The sequence below is a fragment of the Idiotropiscis lumnitzeri genome, chromosome 18, assembly GCF_059441095.1.
Source record: "Idiotropiscis lumnitzeri isolate Australia: NSW breed Sydney's pygmy pipehorse chromosome 18, RoL_Ilum_1.0, whole genome shotgun sequence".
In the NCBI taxonomy this organism is placed as follows: Eukaryota; Metazoa; Chordata; class Actinopteri; order Syngnathiformes; family Syngnathidae; genus Idiotropiscis; species Idiotropiscis lumnitzeri.
The window spans coordinates 1626346-1653631 of record NC_142408.1 but is presented as its reverse complement, the minus strand read 5'-3'; the positions used below and the strand labels follow the sequence as shown (position 1 = coordinate 1653631).

Here is a 27286-nt window from a genome sequence, read left to right as displayed (position 1 = left end):
TAGAACGAGAGACCACCGGCAAATCATCTCGTGTGGGCAGGTGGGCCTTATAGTCTGGAAAATACGTCGTGCCTGCCGTGATGTTTTGCGCTGTAATTTTCAAACTACTTTCAAAACATTGAAATGATCCCAAATTTTCGCCGCACTTCCGCCTCGCTTGCGCTTTTTGTCACTTGAGTCTACAGTAAGAAATGGCTTGGAAAAAAACTATTCCGCCGTATAAATGAGATGTGCACGGTTTAACAACAGCATACAGAGAGACCACAAAAAAAGGAACCGCAATATGGCAAGGGATGACTCTGAAAAGATTTTTTTCTCTTTGTTATTCGAGTTTCAAACCACAACTCGAAAAACTTGCAGACACTTAACCGTCACTTTACAGCGTCGAGCTCTTCTCTTCCTTTGAACGGGTTTTGCATTTTGGCACACACTTGATTATTTCTGGCGTTAAACATTATTTGCGCTCTTTTATATTCTAATCCCCAAAAAATGAACTTCAGAAGTAGTTTGATGTTGCTTTGCGCATGCATTCGTAACATTGGCAGCGCTGTGGTGCCGGAAAGCCGCCGACATGGTGAAAGGATTTCATTTCCTGCCATTTTCAATCATCATATAAATTAAAAATGGAAAGCCGAGATCAAGCTAGGCCACTTTTTTTTTGCTCCACCCGACAGCCGTCCAACACTGCACCTTACAGCTTTTGCCGGCAATCTCTTGGACACAGCGCCTTATTCATTATTCAGGTAACACGGGGGCCGAATCGATTTCCTGCCCCGGAGCCACCCCCCCCCGACACCGCTGTCCGCTCAGCTCACCTCTCAGATCAACATTCCACGCCAAGTGCGCAACGCCCTGGCCCTCGTTTTCAGGGGGGGTGATTTCAGGAGCCCTCCAGTCGGAGCGGGTATCGGGTTTTGCGTAAACACACCTTGATCCTTAAATCTCCCCTAAGCCTGTTTCAGTTTCAAACGGCGGGACTGCACAAACACTCGCCGGCCGGCAGGCTGGCAGGCGGCTGAACGCGGCGCGCACGATGCGAGTCGAAAGGCTCCATCGGAATTAGTATGACTTGCGCATGTGTTGGTGCCCCGCCGACGGGGAGCTGCTCCTTCAGACACATTTTCACCTCATCTGCGTTTAAGGGCATTAATATTGCACCAGCCTCCGTGGCGGGGTTAAATGGATGACTGGGGGCGCATGGGGGGGGGGCGAAGGCATGGCGTGGCGGCAGCGGTGGTGGTGGGGGTCTGAATGTCAAATTCAATCCCTTCACCCCTTCAGTCCCTCTCGCTGTGCTTTCCTTGCCGTCTCGCGCTGATCGGCTACGACAAGAGACATTTTTTTCGTGTGGGGGTGAGGAAGGGACGCGAACAAGGGGGCCACAGTACTAGCATGTGTTTTCTGTTTTGGGGGACTACATGATACTCTTACAAGAGCAGAATAATGGAGCATTAAGGAGTCCGTCGATTGCGCGGAGCGGACTGTGGATTCATTGTGGAGAGTTGAGAAAAAAAACAAAAAAAAACTGGAATGCGCAACTTGGCCAAAATCAGCAAAGATGCTGCGTGTTCGGTCTTGACTAGACGACAAGCGACACGACGTCAGCGAAGCTCTACATAAAGAACGTCGGCAACAGTTGGATAGTCGACCTTCAGATGATGAGTCCGGAAATCCCCCAAAAAATTGTGAAGACCCCTGACCAGAATCGGAGAAGACCGCTTCACAACCTGAGAATTAAAAGAAACATCTTTTGCACATTAATCGTCTCTCCTGGAACGGCGCTATTCTCAGCCCGCGGCCTTTTATTGTTCCTCTTGCAATTAATTCTCATTCGCTGGATCACCAATCGCAAATGAATTCATCACCGGGTTGTTTTACCGCCCGGGAATGGGGAGACCAAAAAGGAGACGAGGAAGAGAAATTAAAAAAAAAAAAACACGACTCGAGGGCCCGGGGAGACTGACATGGGCGAGGTCACCCGGAGGTTAAGTTAACATGCATACAAGCTCCTGAAAAATTAAAGGCCGCAGCTCACGGAAGCGCCACTCGGAGCACCAAGTGGCAAGACCTCGAAGAGTTCAGCGGAGGTCGCGCACGTACACCGAGAGAGAGCTGATGTTCTTCCACGTGGATAACCCTGCAACACACATTCGGAAATGCACACTCGATCTTCCCGCACAGACAAAAAAAAAAAACAAAAAAAAAAGGAACTCAAGTGATTGAGAGCTCCGCGAGGTGAACAGCTGCAACGGGGACGGACGGACGGCCGTCTCGTAAGTCTTTGTTTTCGCGCCCTCTGCTTCGGCACGTGCGCTCGGGCGTTGATATTTCCACTCTAAAGTCCGAATGCCGATCACAAAATGTTTCGGACGAAGCCGTCGTGCGCGGCCGTGCCGACGTGACGGAAGGCAAACAAATATTTACCCTCACGTGATACTTTTAGAAACGGAACGCTCATTTTCAAGCACAGACCGGGGGAACTTTTAACGAGGTCTCGTACTTGCTCTCGGCAAACGGGATGTGACGGCACACACCCGACGACAAGCCACAGACTCATGAGTCCGTTATTCCCAGAAAAGTCCGCTGCGGCCTTCCGACGCTGCGCCTCGCCGCACTTTTGTCCAAACTCTATTCAGAGTCTCTAAGAGACAGTCGGACACATCTCCAAGCATGCGTCGTGAAGCGCAATAAAAGACGCAGCCAAGATTTTGGGCCAGGGTGTGCAAGAGGTCTCCCCGTGAAAGAAATCCAGCTTTGCCATTTTCATGACCGAGCTGGACGCAAGCATTCATCATTCAAAATTCCATTCCCACTTTTGTTCATTTTTCTTCACCAAAATCCGCCTTCCCCATTCGCCACGTTGTTAAAAATTCATACAGTGGCGGACTTTTTCATCCGATCACACTATTTTTAGCTTTTCAATAAGGAGCGTGTCGTTCAAAAGGGAGCCACCGAACGAACGCGGTTGGACCTGGAAAATTTTCAATTTGAGCAAAAGGAAGAACAGTTTGAATGCAAAGAAAATAAAGAGAGAAAATCACTCAAATGGCACCGCTTTCCTTCCACATTCCAAAAAGGTTGATTGGACACTCGAGCTTGCCTCCAGTTGCGAGTGCGTGCCCTGTGATTGGCTGGCATCCAGTTCAGGTTGTGTTTCTCAAGTACGATTTTCGACAGGGGAGTCAGGGAGAGTCTCGCGCGGCTCGTTTCAGATTTGTAAACCGCCGTAATGACAAAGAGATCCCTGCGGATTGCGCCGTCGCATCAGCACCGATTTTGAGAAGAAGACAAAGAGTGGGCGGTGGATCGTGCCTCGTCAAGTCGAAGGAAAATGAGGGAGCGAAAGTCGGATACATTTTGGCAACGCCGCAACAGCGGATTATTTCGAATGGCATAATTTGCTAATTTTGTGTTCGCTTGCTCGTTTGCCAGTGAACGGTCTCCATCCTGATTGCGTCGGGTGAGGGGCTCAGCTTCCTTGAAAACTCCAAATTGTCCCTACTCTAGTAGCGTCAACGTGCCAACCCAATGACAACGCGTCATCGGTTACAAGTTTGTACGAAATAAAATGACACAAATGCTACATCGCTTTTCGACGAGATGGTCGTTCAGCTAATCCATCATCACGGAAAGAAAAGAAAGGCCGTCAAGCGCACACGGAAAGAGCAAACCGAAAATTATCAGCCATTGGGAAGCAGTAGGAAGCGAGGAAGCGTGTTGGGGGGGGGTGGAAAATGGCGAGAGTGTCATCTATCCTTCCGCCTCCGGGCTAATTGACGAGATAATTACACGAGCCAGGCGACGGCCGACAAGCGACACTCAAGCTTGCTGGAGTGTCTGCAAATGCTTTTCGGAGGCGGAGTTTGTGCACATGTTGTCAAGAGGTGTTCATTATGCCCGCAGCTGTGTTTGCTGATTTTGTCGCGGGCAAGAGAACGACGTGTATACGGAATGGGCTCTTTAAAACAAGTTCCTCTTTTTGCTGTCGGGTCGACGCGGTGCAAAAATCTCATTTTATTTGTTAAACGCTGTTTACAGAAACTAAATAAGTATGCAGAAGACATTTACATAAATGGAAATGTTGTTAAACTGAACGAAGAAGCCTCTCTCTCTCTCTCTCTCTCTCTCTCTCTCTCCCTCCCTTCATCTTTCATTTGAAGATTGTAATGTACGCCGTCCGGTGTGACGTGCTTCTGTAAAAGCCACACGATATAAAGAAGCCTCGTCTGAGAACTTAACATGAAGATCTCACACAAAGCAGCGGAAGATAAATGCCGGCCGTAAAATGTGGCAGAATTGTTCCGGGTTGGTCTCGCCAAGAGGATGTCAGTAAGTCATTGGCTGTGCCCCCGGGGACCACATTCAACTTTTCTCATCTCTGCATCCCTTTCTCCTTCTTTCTCTCGCTTACGGCTTTTGCTCCACGGTTCAACAGCTGCGGAGCAGGGCGAGGGTCAAGGGAATCTCTCCATCCCGCACCCGACACACACACACACGCACACGCTCACAATGACGGGCTACTGTTGGACTTGAATGCGGCGCAGGCTCAAATTTTCCCATGCCGGTAGTGTAGCGGCGGGCTTTTCTGCGGCTGCGGCGAGACCTCTCGTGGCCTCCGGACACCTCCCCCCCGTCCCTCGGGCCCACAGGCCGCGTCTTCTCCCCCTGCCGGGACGCTCAATGGCCTCAGTGTGCAGGCGTGATTGTGTGTTTGTGTTAAAGGCCAACCTCGGGAGGGCTTCTGTCACTCCGTCGTCAGCCTTTCGAGCGGCGGGCCCTCGCCCGAGGCAAGTCATCCGTCTTCAGTGGACGACAAAGTGGGAATTCTGTCTCAACCGAAAATACTCGCGTGTTGCGACCCCTCAATTTGGTGCCTTAAAAGGACTACAAGGACTGCGCATCGCAATATTTGTGATGAAATGCGCCCTGATCTTTTGAATTCAGTTGCTAACACTGGTTAGCCACAACACGAGCGACAAGCGCTTCCGTTGACATCACTGATGACCATGTGCGTCCGAGACAGGCAGATGGCCAGCGTAAAACGAGGACGTTTCTAGAGAGAAAATAACAATTAAGATGCCGACGATTCATTTAGTCATGGACGGATTTACTAGTCAATGTCGTCGTGACTAGTCGACTGATTTTGGCAGCTTAAAAAAGACCAATTCATATTTTCACAAATTGAGACTAGAAATGGGGCATTTTTCAGCAAATAAATAGGAACCTATTCCCTCCCGCAAAAACAAATATAAAACTATCCAATGAAATCAGCAATCATGGCGATAACATGAATTTTGATTTTAACATTCTTGAAAATATTTTTTCCATGTTTGACAAAATATCTTTTGCGTTTCAACTTTTCACTTGTCGGCTAATAAATCTAAAACGATGGCGGCTGAGTGTGTCTTCTTGCTCCAACGTTCATTACGCGCCAATTGTGACCTCGAAACGCCGTACGTGGAGTCCGCCACTAACCAAGGACGCCCTTTATTTGCGTGTCTCCCACACTCCCTCCTCCCAACATCCACGCTATCTCACGCAGAGTGGACTTGAAAGAGCCGCTTTGCCTGTCAACACGGCTTATTTAATAACGATCCCAAAGTCGTCAACAACAGCACCCCGCAATGCAGCCCCCGCCATCCTCCCCGACACGGCAGCAAGAGACCCCGGGCCCTCAGGTCTGATGAATGGGGCCATCAGGCACGCCAGCTGCCCTCAGAGGTGAGCAGCCTGCTCCCGCCATGCGGCCGGGCCACCGAGCAAGGGGGGGGGGGGGCCGGACCTTCATGCCAGCAACTCATGCCATGGCAAAGTGAAAATATGGCAAGGCAAGAGGGGGCAGGATGTAAGCGGAAACAGGATGCCAACAACGCAGTGGGCACATTGCAGACATTTTTTTTTTTTTTTTTTAATCCCTGTGCTGTTTTCGAAGGATGGCTGCGTTCTCAAAAGATAATCATGCCCGGATTTCACTGATGATTATTTTTTTTGTTTCCCCTCAATATTAATATCTGATTCTTTTTTTCCAAGTCATCTTTGCGGGTATTATTTAACAAAAGCAAGCAATAAATTAATCGTCATTACAAGAAACTATTCGCAACTTGACGTGTCAAGAGGCCATCAGAGGCTGTAACGGAAGTTGCTCACTTTTCAAAATTACATTTTATATAAAAATTTTATTATTTTTCATCTGCCCAGTCCAAAGTGGCCCCCGGACCGGTACTGGCCCGCCGCCCAGTGGTTGGGGACCACTGAGCTAGACGCAATCTAAATCAAGACATGCAAATAGACATGAAAAAGCAAACTCATCAAAATATTGAACAGGTTTACTATTTACGACTGTCAACCCTTCCAGTTTCCCCAAACAACTCCGGATCATCTATTAAAAAAAAAAAAATCTGGCTTTTACTGACTTTGAAGAACGCTCACATTTGGCGTGATGATCGGTGTGCATGTTTGAACCTCGCTTTAGACGGTGAGAGGCTGAGAAGCAAATCTCAGTGAAACCGTAATTGGGCAAACGCCGCTTGCATATGGCCATTCTCATTAATTGTCAACCACAGCCGGATGGTCCTACAGTACACGTGCACATCCACGCACACGCACACGTGCACGCACACGCACACGCGCACGTGCACGTACAGTGACGGCAGCTGGCTCGCCAGGACTGTTCAATAAAAATAATGAGTCTTGATGACTGGCTAGCGTGTCATCATTCTCGCCTGTGCACAAAGTCAACCGCAAGCGCGCCTCCCTTATGCCCGACGCTGCCAAATAGTGAGCCGTGCCCTCTATTCATTACACGGCGGACTGGACCGGCGGCTGGTCAAAGCGAGACGTTTCGACACGACGAGGGAAGCACATCACACGGAGGCCGGAAGAGCATCCAGACATGATAGTGGCAGAGCGGGGAGGGAAAGAAAAAGAAAAAAGCCTCGTAAATAACATTCACTACTCCATTTTTCTTGATCTGAGCTGCCAGAGAGAAGAAAGGTGGATTTACTCCGGGATGGTTTGCCCACAAGAGCTTTGATTTATCGGCTGCGAGCCATCACAACATCTGGGTTAGCTGCTTCGCTACCTGTTTAAAACCAATCTTTTTATCTCCAGGCTGCGTTCTTGTCAGAAGGGGGGGAGGGGGGGGGGCTGGCTGGGCTGCCGACTTTATTTCAATATCCAAGCAAACATTTCTCATGAATGCAAAGAGGCTCCCCGAAGGAAACGGCCACCCCGTCAAGCATTAGCGCCATTCGCCTCTTGTGTTGAAAATGTGCCCGCGTTCGCCTCAAGCCGCTTCTGAGGGAGAGTGGAGGGTTGTGGAAGTGGGGCGGAGTGAAGGGTCCTGAGCACGGCTGAGCCCCCAGGACTCGGAGATGCAAACGGGCCTGGCTATCAAAGGCAAGCAGAGCGGTCAGAGGGACTGCGATATGAGCTTCGGACCGCTGGAGCTCAGGATGCAGTGGGAAGATTCAAAGGATCAGCGATAGTGGCGGACACGACCTGACGCTTGCGGGCTTACGACTTCCACGTGTCTTCAAGTGGATAGGAAGGAGCTGAAAGATCCTAACTGAAGACATCACTTTTGGGAAATATGATTATGTACGCCTGGAATTCAGTGATGGCCGACATGAGGATTGAGGTGGTCTGTCAGCTAGCGTTAGCATTAGCCTCTTCAGACGGACGGGTAAGAAAACTAGTACGAGTCATGACCAATCACGGCTCACCTGTTTTCTGTGATGTCATTTTCAGGCGACAGAAGCGACAAAATGGCCGCCGCCTGCGCTGGCTAAAAACGCACGGATTTTGCTCTCGTAATCCGCAAACGCAAAAATAATCACAATGCCGTGTTTAGATGAGTGAACATTTTTATTGCAAATATTTTTGGGATGTTGACTTCCCCTTGATTTGTTCTTGTTATATTTGAGGATTTCAAAAGCCTAAAAAGTGGACTTTTTTGAGGGCAAAGTGCCGCAGAGTCCCTGCCGAAGGCCATCGCCAGCCATCTGCTTTCCAAACAAGAACTTGACATTTACTGTGCTGGAAATGAACATTTAGTGAGCCAGCCTGTCTGCAACACGACTCGTACTCAATATTATACTTCCAACACACACACACGAAAAGACTTGACTCAGCAATGACCTCTCTGTGCAACTTCTTGCAATATATCAAAGAAGAGAGAGGCAAAATATAGGTTGTCTCAATCTTTTCCAGGAGTTACCTAAATAAATGGAGCAAAAAAAAAAAAAAAAAGCCACCTGGCCGCCGGAGGTTGGTTTGAACAGGAAGATAAGGTGGTGCAACAGGCCGACTGAACATCTGGCCGTCGAAGGAGCTGAGAGGCACCAATTAGAAGTAAATGCTCCTTCAGAGGTCAGCTTCAGGTTAGTGGATTTAGCGGCACATGCTCACTCGGGGAAGAACAACAAACAATGATGCTTAATGGCCTGCCGGCCACGTGGCGGCGCCGAGGCGGCTCTTGTGCCACTGACCACATCCTCGCTCTTAGCGTAGGCGACTTTTTTTTTTTTTTTGCGTTAGCTAAAAACGAAATATGAGGGTTTGTTGCACACTCTGTGCTGTCGACAGGATGTTACTTAGCTTCAATAAGGGCGCGTCAAATTGAAAGAAAACTGGAATGCAGCAGAGTGTCAATTCAAACTAATCAAATTTAGTTATTTATTAAATGGAGTAACACTGGTCAGGGAGGAGCCAAGTTCAGCCTGGGTTGTTAGCGGAAAGTAAAGTCTTCTGTCTGAATTCGATCACTGCGTGTTTTTGAATTCAAATAAACTCACATTTTTTTTTTCAAGTTTGAAATGAAGTTGAAGTTTTGATAGCGTGGGCATATTGACATTTTTAACTATTAATTGAGGTGATTATAACAATTTTTTAGAGGGTGTCAATTACTCACATTTTTTATGCTAATCGCCTAAAGGTTTGGGACCTAATAGCAGAGAATGATTCCACTGGCCAATATTTATCATCCGTTATTTGGATCAGCGTTCCGTGTTCAACCGGATTTTCAATGCTTAAAACTTTAGCTCCTTTTAGCTAATAAGATCCATGATCGAGGCCCTTCGCTTGATTTATCCGCTGCTGTAAATTTCCCCAATGCCGAATCAATACAGTCTCATCTTAATGGTGACAAATAATTCTAAGGCCGGAAGACGCTCTCCGTTTTTTTGTTTTTGGCCCATTGTGAAAAGCTCGGACATTTTTTTTAATTTTCAACTTTTGACATCTCATTTCTAGTGGTCGGCGTACAAGCGGTGAAAAATCGCCGTCTCGTGTGATCTCATTAGAGCAGGAAGGTCACGGCCCCCGGGGGCCAAGTTTCACCTCTGTCGAGCTTCGTCAGCCTCAGTAAAATGTCGCGGCCCGAATTACAAAGGGGCTCACGCTAATGAAGGCTAACAGAAAGATTCAGCTCGTCGATATTCCAAACACATCTGGAGCCTGCGTCGGCGGCCGGCTTCACGCAAAGCGAAACGCGAGTGTTGATAGATGCATGGAAGCAGAGAGTGTCTTTCGCGCACACACACACAGATAGGGCTGAGCCGGTTGGTCCTAATACAGAAGGTGTTTTTACTGGTCGAGGTCTCAAGAAGGATAGTAATACGAGCGCACACACACACACACACACACACCCCGATAGGGCTGAGCCGGTTTTGTCCCGTGTGTCACGCAGCTCATTGTATTCCAAAGTTTATCTGCAACAGATGAATTAATTATTCAAGGCAAGAGCTGCGTGTGTTGGACAGCTGACAAATTTACTTTCCAACGTGGACGAAAAAAAAACGAGGCCTTAAACAGCAACGTTTGTTTTTAATCACAATCACTTGACTGATTGCGATTTCCTCCGAACGAAGCGTCGCACATGCACGCTGCCGCTGATTACCTGTCAAACGCGCTGACAAATATCGGGGACTCCCTGCGCATACGCTCGACGACGCGCTTTTTCCGATTGACTGTCGAAACGGCAGAGAGAAGTTGACGGATCACAAGAGCCATGTTGATGCTTCCCAACGGCCTGCCGCAAATCTGTTGTTTGAATCTGCCCAACGCTTTTCAACACAGCATTACAGAGCGGTGACGTTTCATGAATGCAGAAGGAAAATATATAAATATTTATTGATGGATGCCATGCGTTAGACAAAATATGTCACCAGATGGCCCGTGGTGAAAAAGTCTGTATTTAGACGAGAAACGGTCCTTGGTCGCTTTTCATAATTTCTTATTTTTTAGATTACCGTGATTCTTTCTCATCAAATGTTGAGTAGAAAAATGGTTAATTGAGTTTACAGGACAAAAAACGGACATACGGAGCCCGGCCAAGCTCCTCAGTAAGCTGCAGTAAAATCTCGTTCTGTGCAGAGGATAAAGAAAATGTTCTGTCGCACCGATTGGACTCAAATATTCATACTAAATAACTTTAAAAAATGAAAGGTATTTCCATTATTTAGATGAGAACACGTTGAACCAGCTCAAAAAATGTCAACACTTTCTTTCCATCACAAAAATGTCATTTTTTTAGTGACATAAAAATTGCAATGGTATCGATAAAAGTTATCGTGCAGCCCTTCGAACACATACTTCGTAATTTTATTTTATTTTATTTTTTTTTTTTTAGTATGACTTCAACTTCAACTAAGTCAGATATTTTAACAGTCAAGTGAGAAAAAAAATTCAAAACAAAAAACAAAAAAAAAAACTTTGCCAAGCGATTATTCAGTTAATCCAATCGATTTAAAATGTCTCGACTCATTGATAACTCAAATTCTTGTGGAAACGGTTTGCTTGTTTTCACACGCACGCAACCAAAACATGAGCTTGTCGGTAAAGGTAACAAAAGAGGAAGTGAAAGCCCAAAAAGAAAAACAGCCTTGGTGTGTGCTCAGGATGGGGACAAGAGAAGAGCCGTGAAAGGCCACATTGTCGGGCGTCAAAAGACTGATTCAGGAGCCCCCCGAAGACCCCCAAATCACGGCGGGATACGGTTCCTGTTCACAGCCAAAGAACAATATTTGAAATTGATGTGTCCTCTGGGAACAGGGCCAAGGGAGGCGAACTGTTCGTTGGAGAGTCTTACAGTCTTACCAAATATTCGATTTTCTTAACCCCCCCCCCCCCCCCCCCCCCCAGCCACTCCGTATGAGAACAAATGGTTGCGACGCGCTCCCCATTTTGCCCCTCTAAAAAAAAATAATAAATGAAGCGCAGGCTTTATGGAAGACTTTAATTACACCCACGAAAGCAACGTGTGGGTGACTTGTGCATGTTTGTGATCGTGTGTGTGTATGAATTAGTAAAGTCGGACATTAAAAGTGGCGCCAGCGTCAGAGTGAGATTTAACAAGCTCCAATAACAATATTTAATGAGCTTAATTAGGAATCCTGTTGATCCCTAAAGAGCTGCCAGCAGAAGCCACATCCGAGGAGGAGAGGAAGGGAGGCCAAAAACGGGATGGATGCCAGACAAGAGCAACGGAGCGCCTTTTCAAATCCGAAGAGCGACGAGAGCTGCGCGCTGCGAAAAAAGGGCGAAAAACTTCCAGGTACTGGCAAGTTGGAATTGGAATTTTTGGACAGTGAAAACCTCAAACATGGATTTTTTGTATTTTTTGCTCAGGCCGTATTTGTGCGTTTTCTTATATTTTCAAACTTAAAAAAAAAGAATAATAAAATCATTAAAAAAATGTTAGGATTAAAATATCGCTTCGTAGCAATTGAGCTGTTTCGTGCACTTTCCGATTTCACAAATCGAATCTGAGCTGCTTCGTCAAAAATTTGCGGGCGACGCCACTGAGCACGTCATTAAAAATTGCACACTCTAAAATGTTGAATGTTTTGCCAGGTCAGGTGTACATTCGTGAGTTTTTGTGAATATTCTGCTTACTTTTTGGGCCGCGGCAACGACATTTTGCAAAAAATAAACATCATAATAATTTTTATAGAAACAATTGGGACTGGCCAAAGGTCTCGGTTGGCACCCGAATAAGAATTCCCCCCAAAAAAGAAGAGGAAGCTCGCAGCTCGGCTCCAAATTACGTGTCTTGTATATGTGCATCGTTAGCGACGATGAAGCCAAAATGTGAAAGCGTTACACTCCAGTCCTTGGCTTGTTGATTTTGACTAACTCGAATCAGATCAGGACACATAAAAAAAAACTAAACAAAACAAAAAACAAAAACAAAAAAACAATTGAATATGTTATTGTTGTTGCCTTGCTACAAAGCATGTGTGAATCGAACCGCAAAAAAAGTCCCTTTTGCTTTGGCTCATCTTTTCGGTTTGGGGAGGGGTCACTACAAACTGGGGAGACCCTCCAACACCCCCCCCCCCCCGAACCCCATGTGGAGGTGCTGCAGTGACATCCGACAATGATGAAGTGACCTTTCAGATCATCGTGATAAAGCAGCCCGTCCCATCTCGCGCTCTCACACACACAGCAATGTGTGTGTGTGTGTGTGTGTGTGTGTGTGTGTGTGTGGGGGGGGGGGGGGCGTATCTGATGACCGGACTCCGTGACAAGTTCACCCGGAGGGATTTAATACATGCACACAAACTGCTCTTCTTCTCGGGCATCAGAGGATCAAGGAGTGTCATCTGGCAGGTAGGGTGTCACCGTGTCCCTAATCGGAGCTGCAAATACAGAAGGGGGAGGGGGCGCCTTTTTGGCCTCGGAGGTCAGTGGGGGGGGGGGGCTGCGTTGCCACAGTGCATCGATACATCGCCAGCCTTGAGCGGGGCTAAACGCAGAGGTCATCTTTCAGTATCTCGCTCCGAGTTTCTCCCATGCCTCCGGCCGCTTCCCCTCGCGCCCCCCCCCCCATCTCTCTCCCCAACCACCTTCTCCCAGGACGCTTTGTCCCTGTCCCGTTCTTGGGCCGCAAGGAGTCAGCGACCAGCAAATTTTGAACAGCTTCAGCCTGGTTTCCCCCAAGTCCGAGTCTCCATTAGCGAGTCCAAATGGTTTCTCGCATGGCAACACACGCAGCAAATCAACACAACAACGCTTTTAATCATCCACTCTGTCCGTTTGTTCCCCTCCCCGGAGCTCCCGGCCGATAAAGCGCACGCACGTGGCTCCAGTAAAGTCTTTTACGCAGGCCGAGGTGCAGTCATGTCCGCGCAACCAAAAGTATTGCTTCATTACATCTGCATCTTCCAGGTCCGTTGCTCTCGTCTGCCTCCGATAAAAAAAGGTCAATGAAGTGCTCAAACAAAAGCTTCCAGTCTTCTGGGGGGAAAAAAAACATCGACAAGATTTTGGAGGATGACATTGGCGTCCACGAGATAAAGTTTGTTCGTCGTTGCTCTTCGCAGGAGATCAAGAATATATGTCGGACCTGACTTTGAACGGAAGAGATGAGAAACGCTCCAATGAAGTTCATCGCTAAACGTGGATGGAATCCATTTTGGGTGTGCTTGCTAAGCCAACATATTCGGATTTATTTTCTCTCGTAGGGTTTCAACATATTTCATCAAAGCACTTCAATTGAAAGTTTTTTAACGGGAGAACAAAAACACCAAACGTCACAAATCAGTGGGAATAAAGTGTACTTCAAAAAAAAAAAAGATGTTTGCTTTCGAGCCTCACGTAAGATTGCATGGGACAGCGGAGGAGCGTGGGCTCATCTTATCATGTTGCGTCGGTCCGGAAGAGAGCCAGGCCCGCTGACGGCACACAGAAAACAGGCAGTGGGAGATATGGAAGCAGAAATCCAGAGCTCCGACCACACAGCGGGAGAGTCCAAGAAGACGCAGCCGCGATGGCAACGCGGCAGATGGAAAGACAATGAAAGAAAAAATCTTGATTTCACGTCACGTCGGCATCGGGCTGAACTCCTCGCCTCGTCATCCGCGCTCCTGGAGAAGGCGATTAACGACGACGGCGAAGAGTGTGTATAAGTGTGTGTAAGGCCTGATCGTTAGAGCGGCCAACTTGTGTAATACGATTACGGAGGCTGCAGAGAAACTGCTAATGTGCACGCACGCAGCTCCGTCAGATGGATCACCGATTGACTTTTCAATGCTTAATTCACTTTGCAGCACACACGCGGGTGCATTAGTTAGATTAGAGAAGCGGAAGGGGCGGGGACAATTGATGCACCGTCGGGACGGACAGATTTGTTTAGTGGTGGCTGTCAATTCCAACTCTGACCCTGGCACTAAATGGCTTCTCCTCCCAAGGAAAGCCAAAGAAGATAAAAGCAGGACAAGATCGGTCAGGACACGAGCATATGTTGCCCGAGATAACAAGTGGCCTGCTGCCGAGTAAACAGCGGCCCAAACGCGCGCCAATAAAGCAAAGTGCTGCGGTCTGTGAAGCCAACGCGGGCACCGGGGGGGCGGGGGGGGCGACGTTCTCGCTCGGACTAGGCGAGGCCTGCGGTGGGCGGCGCCTTACGAATATGAAAAGGAAAAACAAGTGATTTGATTTGCCGTGTGCGGCAGTCACATGCAATTCGAGAGACGGATTGCGGGCGCAATTACGGAAAAGCGCCATTGTGCAACGCACAAAGCGATCGCGCTCGTACAAAGAAGAGTTTTATTCAAACCGTAGCGATCCAATAATCCCACAACGACTTGCCTTCCCGCCGTTATTCCAGGAGAATTTCAAGCTTTGTGGACGGCCAAGACGGAACAATGCGGGCGAGCCCAACGGAACTCTTGCTTGTGACAGAACTCCTTTTTGCAGTTGTAAATAATTTCAGCAACTTTTTTTCCCCCTTGCCTTCCTAAATGAGTCGCAGGGAAAAAAAAAGGGGGGGGGGGGGTGGTGGGTGGTTTGCGAGGGGCACACTTTCCACAGTAAACACCTCCCTTCTCCCGTATAAACACGTTTAATCACAACAAGATGGGCACTGCTCGCCTCGCAATTGTATTAAGCCGAGCGGGGAAATCAGATGAGTGAGTTTTCGCAGCGATTGTTCTGCGGCCTCTCTCTCTCTCTCTCTCTCTCTCTCTCTCTCTCTCTCTCGATCTCTCTCTCTCTCGCTCTCTCTCTCTCTCTCTCTCTCTCTCTCTCTCTCTCTCTCTCTCTCTCTCTCTCGCTCTCTCGCTCGCTCTCTCTCTCTTCTCTCTCTCTCTCTCTCTCTCGTCTCTCTCTCTCTCCTCCTCTCTCGTCTCCTCCCTCTCTCTCTCCTCTCTCTCTCTCTCTCTCTCTCTCTCTCTCTCTCTCTCTCTCTCTCTCTCTCTCCCTCTCTCCTCCCTCTCTCTCTCTCTCCTCTCTCCCACTCTCTCTCCCTCTCTCTCTCCCTCTCTCTCTCCCTCTCTCTCTCCCTCTCTCTCTCCCTCCCCGTCATGCGTGGGGTCTCGCACAAATCGGTTAAGATGTTAAAAATCAATTTTGTGCGTACGCTGCTTTTGTCTGGCCGCGCCCGAGTGACCCGCCCGCCCTTCGCTTTCAACGAGGCTTCGTCTTACCAAACCAAACTGGCGAAAGGAAAGAAAACTGAGACTACCGACTTGAATAGTCGATCTCGGGTTTCCCGTGCTTGTGGCGCTCAAATAAAGTCACAACGGAAACAACTGCCGATGAGAATAAATGGCAGGCCAAAGCAAAAGCAGGTTGCGCACATATCTGGTGTTGCGCAGCGAGACAACGCACAATAGAGCTCGGATTACCGGGCCACATTTCCAGGAATGGCAGGAGGGTATAAATATGCAAGGTTTCCTTTTCTCTCAACACACTGCTTGTGTTTGTTTACCGTTTTTTAACCTATTTTCCAATGAACAAAAAGCCACACAAAGCAAGCGAGAATAGCGTTTCAGTTAATATGCTTTAATCCGCCATTCTTTCAGACTGCTCATCTTGTGGCTTTAAACCACCAGCTTTACGAGTGGCTTCGCAATCCCCATCTCCTTTCATTCCCTGGGCTCCACCGCCCCATTTTTTATTTATTTTTTTTGGGACTCTTCCACTGGACAACATTGTTGCTTTTGTTGGCGGGTCTCATCGTATAGCGAACGCGGCCGCTAAATAAAACATTTGCCGTGGAAAAAGCGGGCGATAGCGCAGGCGAGTGCGGCTAAGGCAGGAAGCCGGCCCGCCATTTTAGTCGTGTTGTAAAAACAAACGTGCGGTGTAAATGCGACGGCTCGGAGGGGACGTGTGCCGTCATAAGCGGCCACGGAAAGACGCCCATCAGGAGGTACGGTTTACCCCCGCACGGCTCCTTCCTTCGCACGGCAGACGTCCCCATATTACCTGACATATCGGCTTCCCTCATGTTAGCACGAAAAAAAAAAAAAAGAAAGACAGAAAGCTCTATGCGGAGTGTGTCACTAGCGAATTATCGGTTTCCGTTGCGCATGCTTGAAAATATCTGCCGCAAAGCATTACGCCGTATCGTTTTACAGTAGTGTGCCGACTCGGCAGCAGCTGCACGACTTTCTGCGGGCTTACAGGACACACATGGCCGCAATGAAGGAAAGACGTCATTTTAAGAAGCTTTCCCCAAAAATGAAAAAAGGAACATGTTCGAGAAAAATACCCCAAAAAATTGGTATGTGGCTCACAGAACCAGAAATGGAGCACATACACACGCAGACGCACTAAATGTCATATAAAAAGACGGAAAATATATGGACATTGACGTCAGCATGCGGCGCTAGGTTATAGTGTGTGTGGTTTTTTTGCGATGCCACCAACACTGTCGCCTACGGACAAGATGATGACAATCACAGACGTGAAAATGGAAACTCATCGGCACGCTGTGGCAGCGTAGCCACAAAAGCCGCTCACATTTTGGCGGTCGTCGTCGCTCAGCGCAAAGCAACTGCAAAAGGACGGCCGAGTTAGTTTCAATAAGACAAGAAGTGACGTTGCACTTTGAAACGGTTGGTTGAAAAAAGGTCCGAGCATGTCGCCGTGGTTTCCCAAAGGCAACATTAGCATTAGCTTGACAATCGGAAAATTGCTACATTAGCATAGCCGATTGGGGTGGGCCTTGATAGGACACGTCCACATTTTTTTTTTTTATAACTTAAAAGGATCGCAAGGTTTCTTTACAAAAGATTCATCGGCCAAAATACCGAGAAGAAAAAAAAATGACAGCCCGAGTGTCCTTCACCCTCCTCAGTGTTGCCAACTTAGCGACGTTGTTGCTATACTTAGCGGCTTTTCCAAAACCTCAAACGGCGAATTTGGTCGCAACAAATCCACCCATCCGAGACGACGGTAAAACAAACTTGCGCCAGTTTAGCATCCTTGGAGTCTTTACGGCGCCTCGACATCAAAAGTTTTTCACGGGGATTTATGGCGCAATAACGCCACGCCATTCCGGCCTCATCCATATTTAATTGGCCCGATAATTTGCATCTTTATCTTCATTTCATACTGAATCCAATCTATACAATTGAGTTTTGGTTTTGTTTTTTTAAAAAAAAGTGCCACCACTGCGAGGCTGGCGGACTCCCAAAAGGCTCAAGCGGACGCTTCATCATCGCCACCTCCATTAGCATCATCACGCGCTCTCTCATTTCCAGAGCGCATGTTGGGAAATGGCTCGACATCCTTAAGTGGCAAAAAAATGGATGCACAGATAAAGAGTCCAATTCTGTCGCTAATGGTACAATCGATACGAATGCACCCCGTGGGCTTCATTAGCGGACTCCAAGGTAACGGCTCGGGCCGGTTTCCTAGCAGCAATAATCAAAGGAAGAAAACAAAAACAGAGAGCCGTCATAAGAACTTGAAATGGAGCTTCTTTTTTTTTTTTTGTGCGCGTGAGTGTGTGGTTTAGCACTGACAAAAAGGCAAAGATTGGAAGACGAATTTGACTTTTGAATTGCTTTTATGCAAACAGTCGAGTTTTTTTTTTTGCAGTGCCTGGCAAGTGCTTTAAATTGTGTTTAAAAAAAAATTAATTCACAATGTTCCTCTAACCGAAGACTGGTAAAGATATTTCCCAACCGTCTCTTGTTCTGCTTCACTTGTGTGTCCGCACGCACGTACCAACCAATATTTTGTGCTCCACGCCTGAGCAGATTGGGAGCTCGCGGAGGTTAAATAGCAAACAAGAGTTGTGTTTACGGTGGAAATTCAGAGCAAAATTGCTAATCTGTATACAAAATAGCCCCCCCATCCTCTTCTGTGACCTGGTTTACTGGGGGGGGGGCGGTTGCGTATTCCACTTGTGTCCTCTTTGTATTCTAGAGCAACAACATGCATTATTCACCCGCCGCCAACTGTTTGCTTTTCTCCGGGAAAATGAAACAAACGGAAGTCATCCTGTTCGTGTCTCACTGAGGAAAATTTGCAATGATTGTCGCCAATTTATTGAAAGAATCTTAACGGCGACGTGTCCGCCTCATGCATGGCGGTCTGCTTTTTGCCGTTGGTGCGGGAGGGTGACGATGGCGGCTCATTAGCAGCGCTGACATTTAGCGCGGTGAACTTTCCGAGCCACGCCGGAGCCTCGTTGTCATGAACGACTTTGTTTGAACGGCGTTCATGAATGCAACAATGCATACAAATCACCGCATGTAAGCCGTTTTATTGGAGTTTTTTTTTTTTTTTTATTATTTTGAAAGAAATGAGAGAACCACATTTTCAGTGCATCTCTCTGGCCATCTTCTATGAAATGATGGCAGTGGTGCGAAGTTAGACGTTACAAATAATTTCTCACTATTCTGAAGTAGGTTTCTCAGCTATCGCATTACATAAGATTTCAAAATTGGGTAATTCAACGTAACCTACCAGCTAATGAAAACGCCCCGTACGTCTTCAAGGAGAGAAACTTTTCCGCTGACTGGCTAACAGTTAGCCAGCCGCTAACATCAACCACGCATGCTAATTCCCCGTCACCCACGTCACTCACCAGGCCAGGTGCCACCTTTTAATGAGACCCGCACTATTATAGCGCCCAATGTGAATATGGCGTCTCCATGGGAACGACAACACCTTGACCAGTGACATTTTTTGAGTTAAATGTCACCGCTTCAAAGCTTGGAGAAAGCGCTAATGCTAGTGACGCAATGCGAAGCGAAGACAAGCACGACTCCCTCGACACTGGAGGCAAATCGGACTTATTTTGCTGAGCCAGCCACCCACGTCGACCCGGTCCAAGAGCGCCCCGTGCAGACAAGTCGTGTTGTTGATGGACTTTCTACATGTGAAGAATCATAAAACAAGCCCCTTCACTACGGGGCTTCTGTCGAGCCCCCCCCCCCCCCCCCCGGCCCCCCCATTTAAATGAGCGCCACTGAGCTTAGCCCTGTTAAACACTGTCTGCCAGGACTCGACCCACCGGGGACTGATCGTGGAGATATGGCACACACACACACAAGCTCGCAAAGACGATGTACAAATGGAGAGAAAGCGCTGACACCCAAGCGCAAGCTGGAGTTCCGAGTCGTTACTGGAAGGAGAAAAACAAAAGCTGAAAGTAAATGGGGGGAAAAAGGTCAGGAAGTGTGGCGAGAGGCCCTCGGTCATCCGCTTGGAAAGTCGCCCTTTTAGCTCTCCGGTTACTTTCCTTGCTCGGGAATTAATGTTCTCGGGTCGACCCAGACTTGTTATTTATATTCACCAAAAAGCGTCACAAACTGAAAAAAAAAAAAAAACAACACAAACCATTCCCAGCCTTTCCCAGTCAGAGCTCTTTAACACTCAAAATCAAACTTCATTTTTTTTTTTTTTATAAAGTTGTCCCTGACTTTGTATAAAGTTTGTTGCTTGTTGACCAAGATTGTAACTCAATTTACTTGGAGATAAAAAAAAAAATTGCAATTAATTGAAATGCCGTCAAAACAACACCGATTCTGATCGAAAGTTCAATTTTCTTTTTTTTTTTAAATTGCAAGTTTGAAAATTGTATTTTACGCCATTGCGATACTGATTTAAATGTTCAACCCCAACTTGAACAGATTAAATTTCAGATGCAAAAACTGCATTTCGACTCCTATTTGACTTCCAAATGAGTCAATTTGACCTCATCACATACCTGAAGGCTTCACTTTTTCGAAGCCGCGGACGGATTCCAGCGTGTTTGCCGAGTCATAATTACACATGTGCGGGTCATGCAAATAAAGAAAACTGTCCATTCATCACATGGCCTGTCGGACTCTTGACGCACATTCGGAGCATTATTGAAGACTGGAGCACATGAAGGTCTGTGAAAGCAGATTAATCACACGCACACACACACACACACACACATGGCGCTTACAAAATGACAAAACTTTTAATTTAGCACCTCATTTCATTCTGAAAAAAAAATAAAAACTTTACAGGCTGGCATTCTGACAAATTTAATTGTACCCTCCCTTCCTCCACCACAAGCCCCCCCCCCCCCTGTTAATGGTCTGCTCTATTTAAAATAGTCAGTTTGGCAGCTATGTAGATAACAGATGGAAGAAAAATGAGGGGAATTATGAGAAAGATTGATTTCCTGAGGATGAATGGTCTGGTATTCGCACAGATTTATCGGAACCAGACTTTCTCAGACTCTCTGTTATTATTGAATAAACACACAAAGCTCCCCACGACTTACACACACACACACACACACACATATATATATATATACTGACTGCCGCCATATGCAGGCAAACAAGACCGCGTCCTCATAGAGGAAAGCTAAGAAAAACAGGAGCACGCTGGATTTGGAAACACAAATATTGGATGTAGTGAAAAAAAGAGAGTAAATGAAGGCGACTGTTGAAATTTCCAATGGCCTCTTTGAAATGTCTCCCGCCCTTAAACTGAAAGGGTAAAAAAAGAAAAGGGGGGGGGGGTTTGATTGATTTATTTTAATGATTTGATTTTACCAGAGGGTCCTTATAGCCGTGAGAAATAGTTGAGGTTTTAACCAGGAAGATTGTTCACGAAGCCGAGCCGCAATGCAAAATGCAAACCAGAGGCCAGAACTCTCTCTCTCTCTCTCTCTCTCTCTCTCTCTCTCTCTCTCTCTCTCTCTCTCTCTTTCTTTCTTTGCACTCATCGCAAAGCCGACCAAAGGACCGGCGAGGACGGATACGGTTCCTCAAGTGAGCCTCTTAAAACGGGCCTAAAAACAAACAGAGTAACAAACATTTATCAGCAGCAGGCCGCTTTAAGAGCGCTGAAATAACAAAGACGAGGATGCTGATAAAGAGGAGACAGGAAATGGGGGGGGGCGACGGGCCGGGGGGGTCGAGAGTCTCCTGCTCTCGTGTTTCAGTTGGGACCGGTGGCCTCATCCCCTGAACCCCCCCCCCCCACGTCTGCCTGTCTGTTCTACTGACATACATTGACCACAAGCCCCCCCCCCCCCAAGGCGATATTAACGCAGGCTCTGGCAACCGGCGAGCTCCATCACGCCGCCGACATGTGACACGAAACGGGAAACGGCGCTCAGGTCCATTACATGTGTGGATGTTTCCACAGCAAATAACTCACGACGCACCAACGCCGCTCTCGTTCTTCAGGGAGGGGATTCCATAGATTTGCTTTTTCGCCGCTGCGCCTCCGACTCGGCACAAGACAGGGCAAAGCCAGGATTAAAGGTTTAGCTTTGTCAATCAGAATGAAAAGCGGGCGAGATCGAGAGAGAGAGAGAGAGAGAGGCTGATTAGTCGGTCGAGGAAAAAGAGGCGCAGGCCGACGCCTCCACGTGGGCGCCGTGTGACTCAGGTGTTGGCGTCACCCGTATTCGCTTCGCAATTATTTTCCACCTCGGGAGAGAGGATGGACCGACTCATCAGAGCTGCACATACAGTAAAGCGTCCGCCTTGAATAACAAAAAAGGTTCAGGCATGAGGGGAGATGTGCTTCGGGCTGTTTTTCAAAACTGAAGGTTAATAAAAAAAAATAAATAAATAAAAATCATATAAAAAAATATGTTCTATCCGTCCCCATTAGTCTAAACGAAGTATTTTTGAATAATGTTGCGTTGTTTTTTTTATTTTATTCATCTGAGGTGGCGGCCATTTTGCCACTAGCTGTCAACTGAGGGACTTCACGACCAATCACGGCTCACCTGTTTCTGGGTTTGGTCATGTGACATTCGCACATTGACTTAGACACTGACTTGTTGAAAAAAAAAAATGTTATAAACAGAAGCAGTAGTAAGCCAGACAAGGGATGAGCAACTTAAAGGACTTTAAACGAACTGTCAACGGTTCACTGTTGTTTGTGTACTCTTGTACTTTTCTTTTCTCACCTTCAAATTAACTTGCGAAAAAAAAATAGGGCCTGAATGCCCAGAGATTTTGGCTGTTCATGTGCAGTTTAAGCTTTTTGGGTGTGTGTAATATCCATGTGCATATTTAAAAGTAGTAGCATTGCAGCAGCATCGCAAATCCGTAATCCTCTTTGCTAGGTAGAATAGCATGTATGGCGGTGGTACAACACATTCATTTGCTCAAATCTCAAATGAGTGACTTTCGGGCCGACACGAAAATGCAGCGCAACAATGAAACTAATGTGATAAAAAAAAAAAAAAGATTGTCACTGAGACACACGGTTTTGTTTTTGTTTTTTTTTTACACTGAGTGGGCAATTTTTTAAAATTAAAAATATTTTGTGAATATTTTTTTTGAAATACATATTTATTCTGGAAAGGTTTTTTTTTGTTTTGTTTGTTTTTATTAAATATCCCTTTATCAAGATTGTTTCCTTTTCACAGTAAAACAGATCAAATTAACCCGTACCATAACAGGAGGGTTAGCAAAAAATGTCACAGTGCCAACTAGTGGCCAGGCGTGCACAACACAAGAAAAAATTAAGAAACCATTTTTAAAAAAAATTGACAATGTGACACGTTCAATACGGAGTTATCAAAAATAAGGGGGGGGTGCAAATTAAAAGAAAATCTAGATTTAATATTCATCTCGTAGCATAACGGGAAGCTACAGTTTGGATTTGGGGCCAACCCAAAAATGCAGACCAGCAGCAGGTGGTCACAATAACACAACTATTACAAATAGAATTTTCACTGACATCATCCAGTCTGCCTTTTGGAAAAAGACACGTTCCGTTCCGTGTCGGACACAAGCAGCCATACCGCAACTCTTTAAACTCCATAAAGTCATCGCACGACAAAAAAAAAAAAAAAAAAGAAACCATGTGAAACAGATTAAAAGCGACAACCCCATAACAAAAGTTACTCCTCCCCCCGACTCACGCTCATCAAAGTTAGTCATTTCCATTTCAAATGACACGGCGGCCAGCAACTTCCTGTCAAGAGGACATTAGCGGTTGAGCGCCAGGGGGTGTTGAGGTGCCGGGTTTGGGGGGGTGCAGGTCAGGATGCCAAATTAAAGGGGAAGAGTGGAGTGTGCACTTATACTCGCTCACGATGTGCTCTGTCAGCCCCCACTGCCAATAATGGCACGAGGAGGACCACTTAACGAGTAATCATCCCCCCCCCTCGGCTGTGTCCTCCGCTCCATCCATTCGACCCCCTCCCTCCAGATTCTTGCTCTGATCTCCAATCATAAATGAAGGGTAGATGGCGAGCAGGGACAGCGCTCCACGCACGCACCCCCCCTTTGGCAGGCGCCCCGTAATGACGGAGCTCTTTGGTGACTAAAGAGGCCACGCAGGCCTTTTGACTGAGCGATGACGATGTCTAATGTGTTGGCCTTGGCTGTTTTCAAGGGCCATTTTGCGGTCGCAGGTATGAAATGAGGTCACCCCCTCCACGCTCATTACTCTCCATCTTGACCCGCCGGATGATTGCGACCACGGCGTATTATACAATTATTTTCATTTAGAAAAAAAGCAAAAAGGCCACTCAAGTGTCATATCATCACCACACTCACACATATTACGGTGGAACCTTTATAGCTTTGGGGCGCAACTCATTCGAGACCTGTTGTGCTTTTTTTTTTTTTTTAGTGGGCCATTTCATTCATTCATATCTCAAAGCATCTTTCTCCCGTACGAACCAACGATTTTTGCACAAGAAAGTGATTGTATGAAAAAAAGTTTGATTTTCTACATGTGTTGCTGCATCATTTGTGTTCAAATATCAATTGCAGAAAGGGATCCACAAAAAATTTAAATTGGCGTATAATTGACACTTTGGAATCTTTTTTTTTTGAACCCCCAAAAAATTTTGGTTAAAAAAATGCACATAAAGCTGCAATAAAAAAAAATGGAGGTTGGCTCCCCTGAAAAAAAACGAAAAAATTAAAACCAAAAATCTGCGCACGGATGAATCGGCGGCTGCCAAACTGTGACGGTGCAAAGTTTGTGGCAACATGGATGCTAGTTTTAGCCCATCTATGGCGTTTTGCATTGGGTGTTTTTTTTTTCTTTTTTTGTTAACTTCGTTTTACTCTACTTTGACATGAGAGTTCGCAATGTTAAAAACTTTAATTTGAAAAAAACAAAACAAATAAAAACCGATGCAACCATGCCGACGACGTGACCCTGAAACATCTTCAATGCATTTCCGAACCAATCGAATGTTGACCTTTCGGAATCGTGTGATGACGTTGGATCTCAAAAGCAAAAACATTCCACGGCGCGTCCTCGCATAAAGTGTGAATCATCTAGAGGACACAGGTCAGCTCCTCCACTCTGGCTGTCAAGTACTTGTGGCGATCCGTGCTAATGGACCGCTAATAGAAGTCAATGTTGCTCCCCTGTAGTGGAAAGTGGCACACCGGGGTGATTAATGACAACCACACACACACACACCAACACACTCGTCCATCGCTCCATCCCTTTTTTTTTTTTTTTTTCATAACCTCCTCCCTTCCTTCCTCTTCGTCTCTCTCGGCGCTAATCGGTCCGTTCCATTTGCTTCCTTTGTGTCCTCGTCATCATTCGCCAGAGCGCCGCGCCGTTCTCCTTCAGCATTTTTCAGGAAGGGAATGGACATGAAAGCAATCAGGAAGTTTCGCTCCTCGTGTGGCTTTAGAACTCCTGAACATGGAGTGACAAATGAGGGGCGGGAAGGCCCGGCTCGCCATGTTTCCATCAGCGGTTGCAGGCACATTCGAGCTCACACCTCATCAGGAGTTACGTTCAAGCTCGCGTTTGCAAATGAAATATGGTGCTTTTCTGACGCCGAGACTAAACGCCGTGAAATGTGACAGATTTCAGACTGGAAAATGGAACAGCCATCCGGAGTGACATCATCATTTGGGCGGGTCGAAGAGAAGGACCAGCTCATTCATTCCAGTTGCAGCGAGTGGCGTCTTGATGGCCGAGAGTTGCCGCTTGACTTTTTTCGCACAATCCACTTGTGGATTGACAGATTGACGGTGAAGCAGAAATGAAGTCCAAATCGAGTTGCTGTGCTCGAGAAGCCCATCGTGACATCACCAAAGTTCAAATGGCATTAAATCTGATCAATGCTTCTCAAATAGTGGGGTGGGGCCTCCCTGGGGGGGGCGCATGAGAACCTGGGGAACATTTTTTTTTTTTTCCCGCCGTACTACAATAAAGTGCAATTGCACATCCACGCCAGTAGTTGGCAGTGGCGCTTTTCTTTTTGCTGGGGGGCGTCACAGAAAATAATTGAGACACACTGGAATTGATGAAACACTGCAATTGCATTTTTCGTTTGTGTGTGGCAGAATTGGTAAATGCATCACGGTAGCGTGTGTTGGAAAAAGAAAATGGACGCCGATCTCTTCACATCGGAAAGGAGGCTCGTCTAAATATGGATGGAAATCCGACACAGTTTGTTCATCTTAAATGATGACATTAAAAGGTATTGGAAAGTAAAATAAAAACTAAGTCACGAATGAAATTTTTATTATTATTTTTTTTTTGAGGCCGACGCAGATTGCGATATTCAGAACAATAAAAACCGATAAGCGATTCATCAAAAATATATATACACTGAATAAAATAAGTTTAAGTTCTCTTAACGTTTCCAACAATTAAGATCATCACAAGCAGAACGTCTGATTTTTTTTTTTAAGAAGAAGAAGAAGTCTGTACTTTTGTATTTGTTTAACTTTCCAACAGAGAAAAAAAAATATCGGTTGAACTTCCACATCTTGCCTAGCAGAAGAATTTAAAATGCCACAACTTGTTTTTCAAGTCTTAAAATAGCCAACACATAAATACGACATGGCATCAAGAGCAGCGGGGAAGCAGCAAGCTCAGCAGTCATATTTTTTTTTCCACATTAATTATCACTCGCTACCAGCCCACCCCGGACACCCCCGACCCCTCGCTCGCCACTTTCATACCCCGTTTGAGCGCACCGTTTACTCAATTCCTTCACCTGAGCAACAAAACGCAGAATCAGAATACCGCCAAGACCCCCCCCCCCCCTAATTACAACGGTTTCAATTGCGTCACGTTTGGAAGCCCGCCGAGGTCAGCCGAGGGCCATCGTGTGAGGTCATTCCTAAGTGCGGCTCTCTCCGCACAATGCGCTCATTGTGCACGCGGGGCCTCGCTTGGAGAGTGACCGCTACGCTTGTAATGTTAGCGCCCCCCGAGGAGCAAGTTGTCAAGCGGCGGGGAAGCCTGCAAGAATCATAATGATAGAAATAACAGTCGCTTTTAACGCCGTTCGGAGGGGCGGCTCTCCAACGGGTCAAAGCCGGAGCGCCGCGGCGCTGACCAGAAAGTCATCAAGTGCATCGAGTCACAGCGTTTTAGAGACTATATACATTCAAGATCCTTCAACTTTTCTGCCCGTAAACATACAGCGGAGGACATGTCATCAAAGTCGAGCATAAGAACGCTATTGTGGGGGGTGAAGAAAAAAAAAAAGTTTGATTATCCTGGGGAGGCCCACCAGCACCCTGAACGGAACTTAACGTCCATCCATTGCGGCGGTTATTGCCCCGCAGGCGCACATCAATCTCAATTTACAGTCTTCGTTTTCTTTTGTTTTTTTTACACAAATTACGAGGAATACATTTCTGTGTTTCACTTTCGTTAACGACATGTTTTATCTTCCTCAGATTTCACCAATTGAGTATTCATGAAATTGGCAATTGCGGCTTTGTCGTCAAAAAGATCAGAGGAAGGGTAAGAAACAATTATTAAGACAATGGAGACAATTTGGACGCGCTCTCGTTGGCTTTTTAATGCTTTGCTGACTTGGGACTCAAAAGTCAACGACTAACTTGGGCACATAAAATGTGATCAAGACACCTCAAGAAAATATATGCAGTACAGAAAATGTATGTTTGGATGGAATGATGACTAAAAAGAGGAAAAGAGCAAAAATAACTCAAGCGGGACAGTTGTTTTGAAATATATTTTGTCTGGATTATTAAACCACAACACTCACTCATTCATGATCCAAAATGAGCCAAGGTTGCTTCGTCCTCCACTCACAATTTTATGGTGCACAAAATGTGTTCATTGGTCAATA

General features: G+C 46.5%; 1 protein-coding gene across 9 annotated transcripts in view; it reads right to left on the bottom strand.

Moving 5' to 3' along the window:
- The window catches only part of unc5cb (unc-5 netrin receptor Cb), a 152411-nt gene that overhangs the window by 70756 nt on the left and 54369 nt on the right, over window positions 1-27286 (bottom strand). Inside the window, exon 2 of one of the 9 annotated variants that reach the window (XM_088281329.1) lies at window positions 19952-20120. The exons of the other annotated variants lie outside the window; for them this stretch is intronic. Coding sequence (XP_088137455.1) covers window positions 19952-20051 — 100 coding nt within the window. The 5' untranslated portion in view covers window positions 20052-20120. The remainder of the gene's footprint in view (window positions 1-19951; window positions 20121-27286) is intronic. 9 annotated transcript variants of the gene reach the window in all.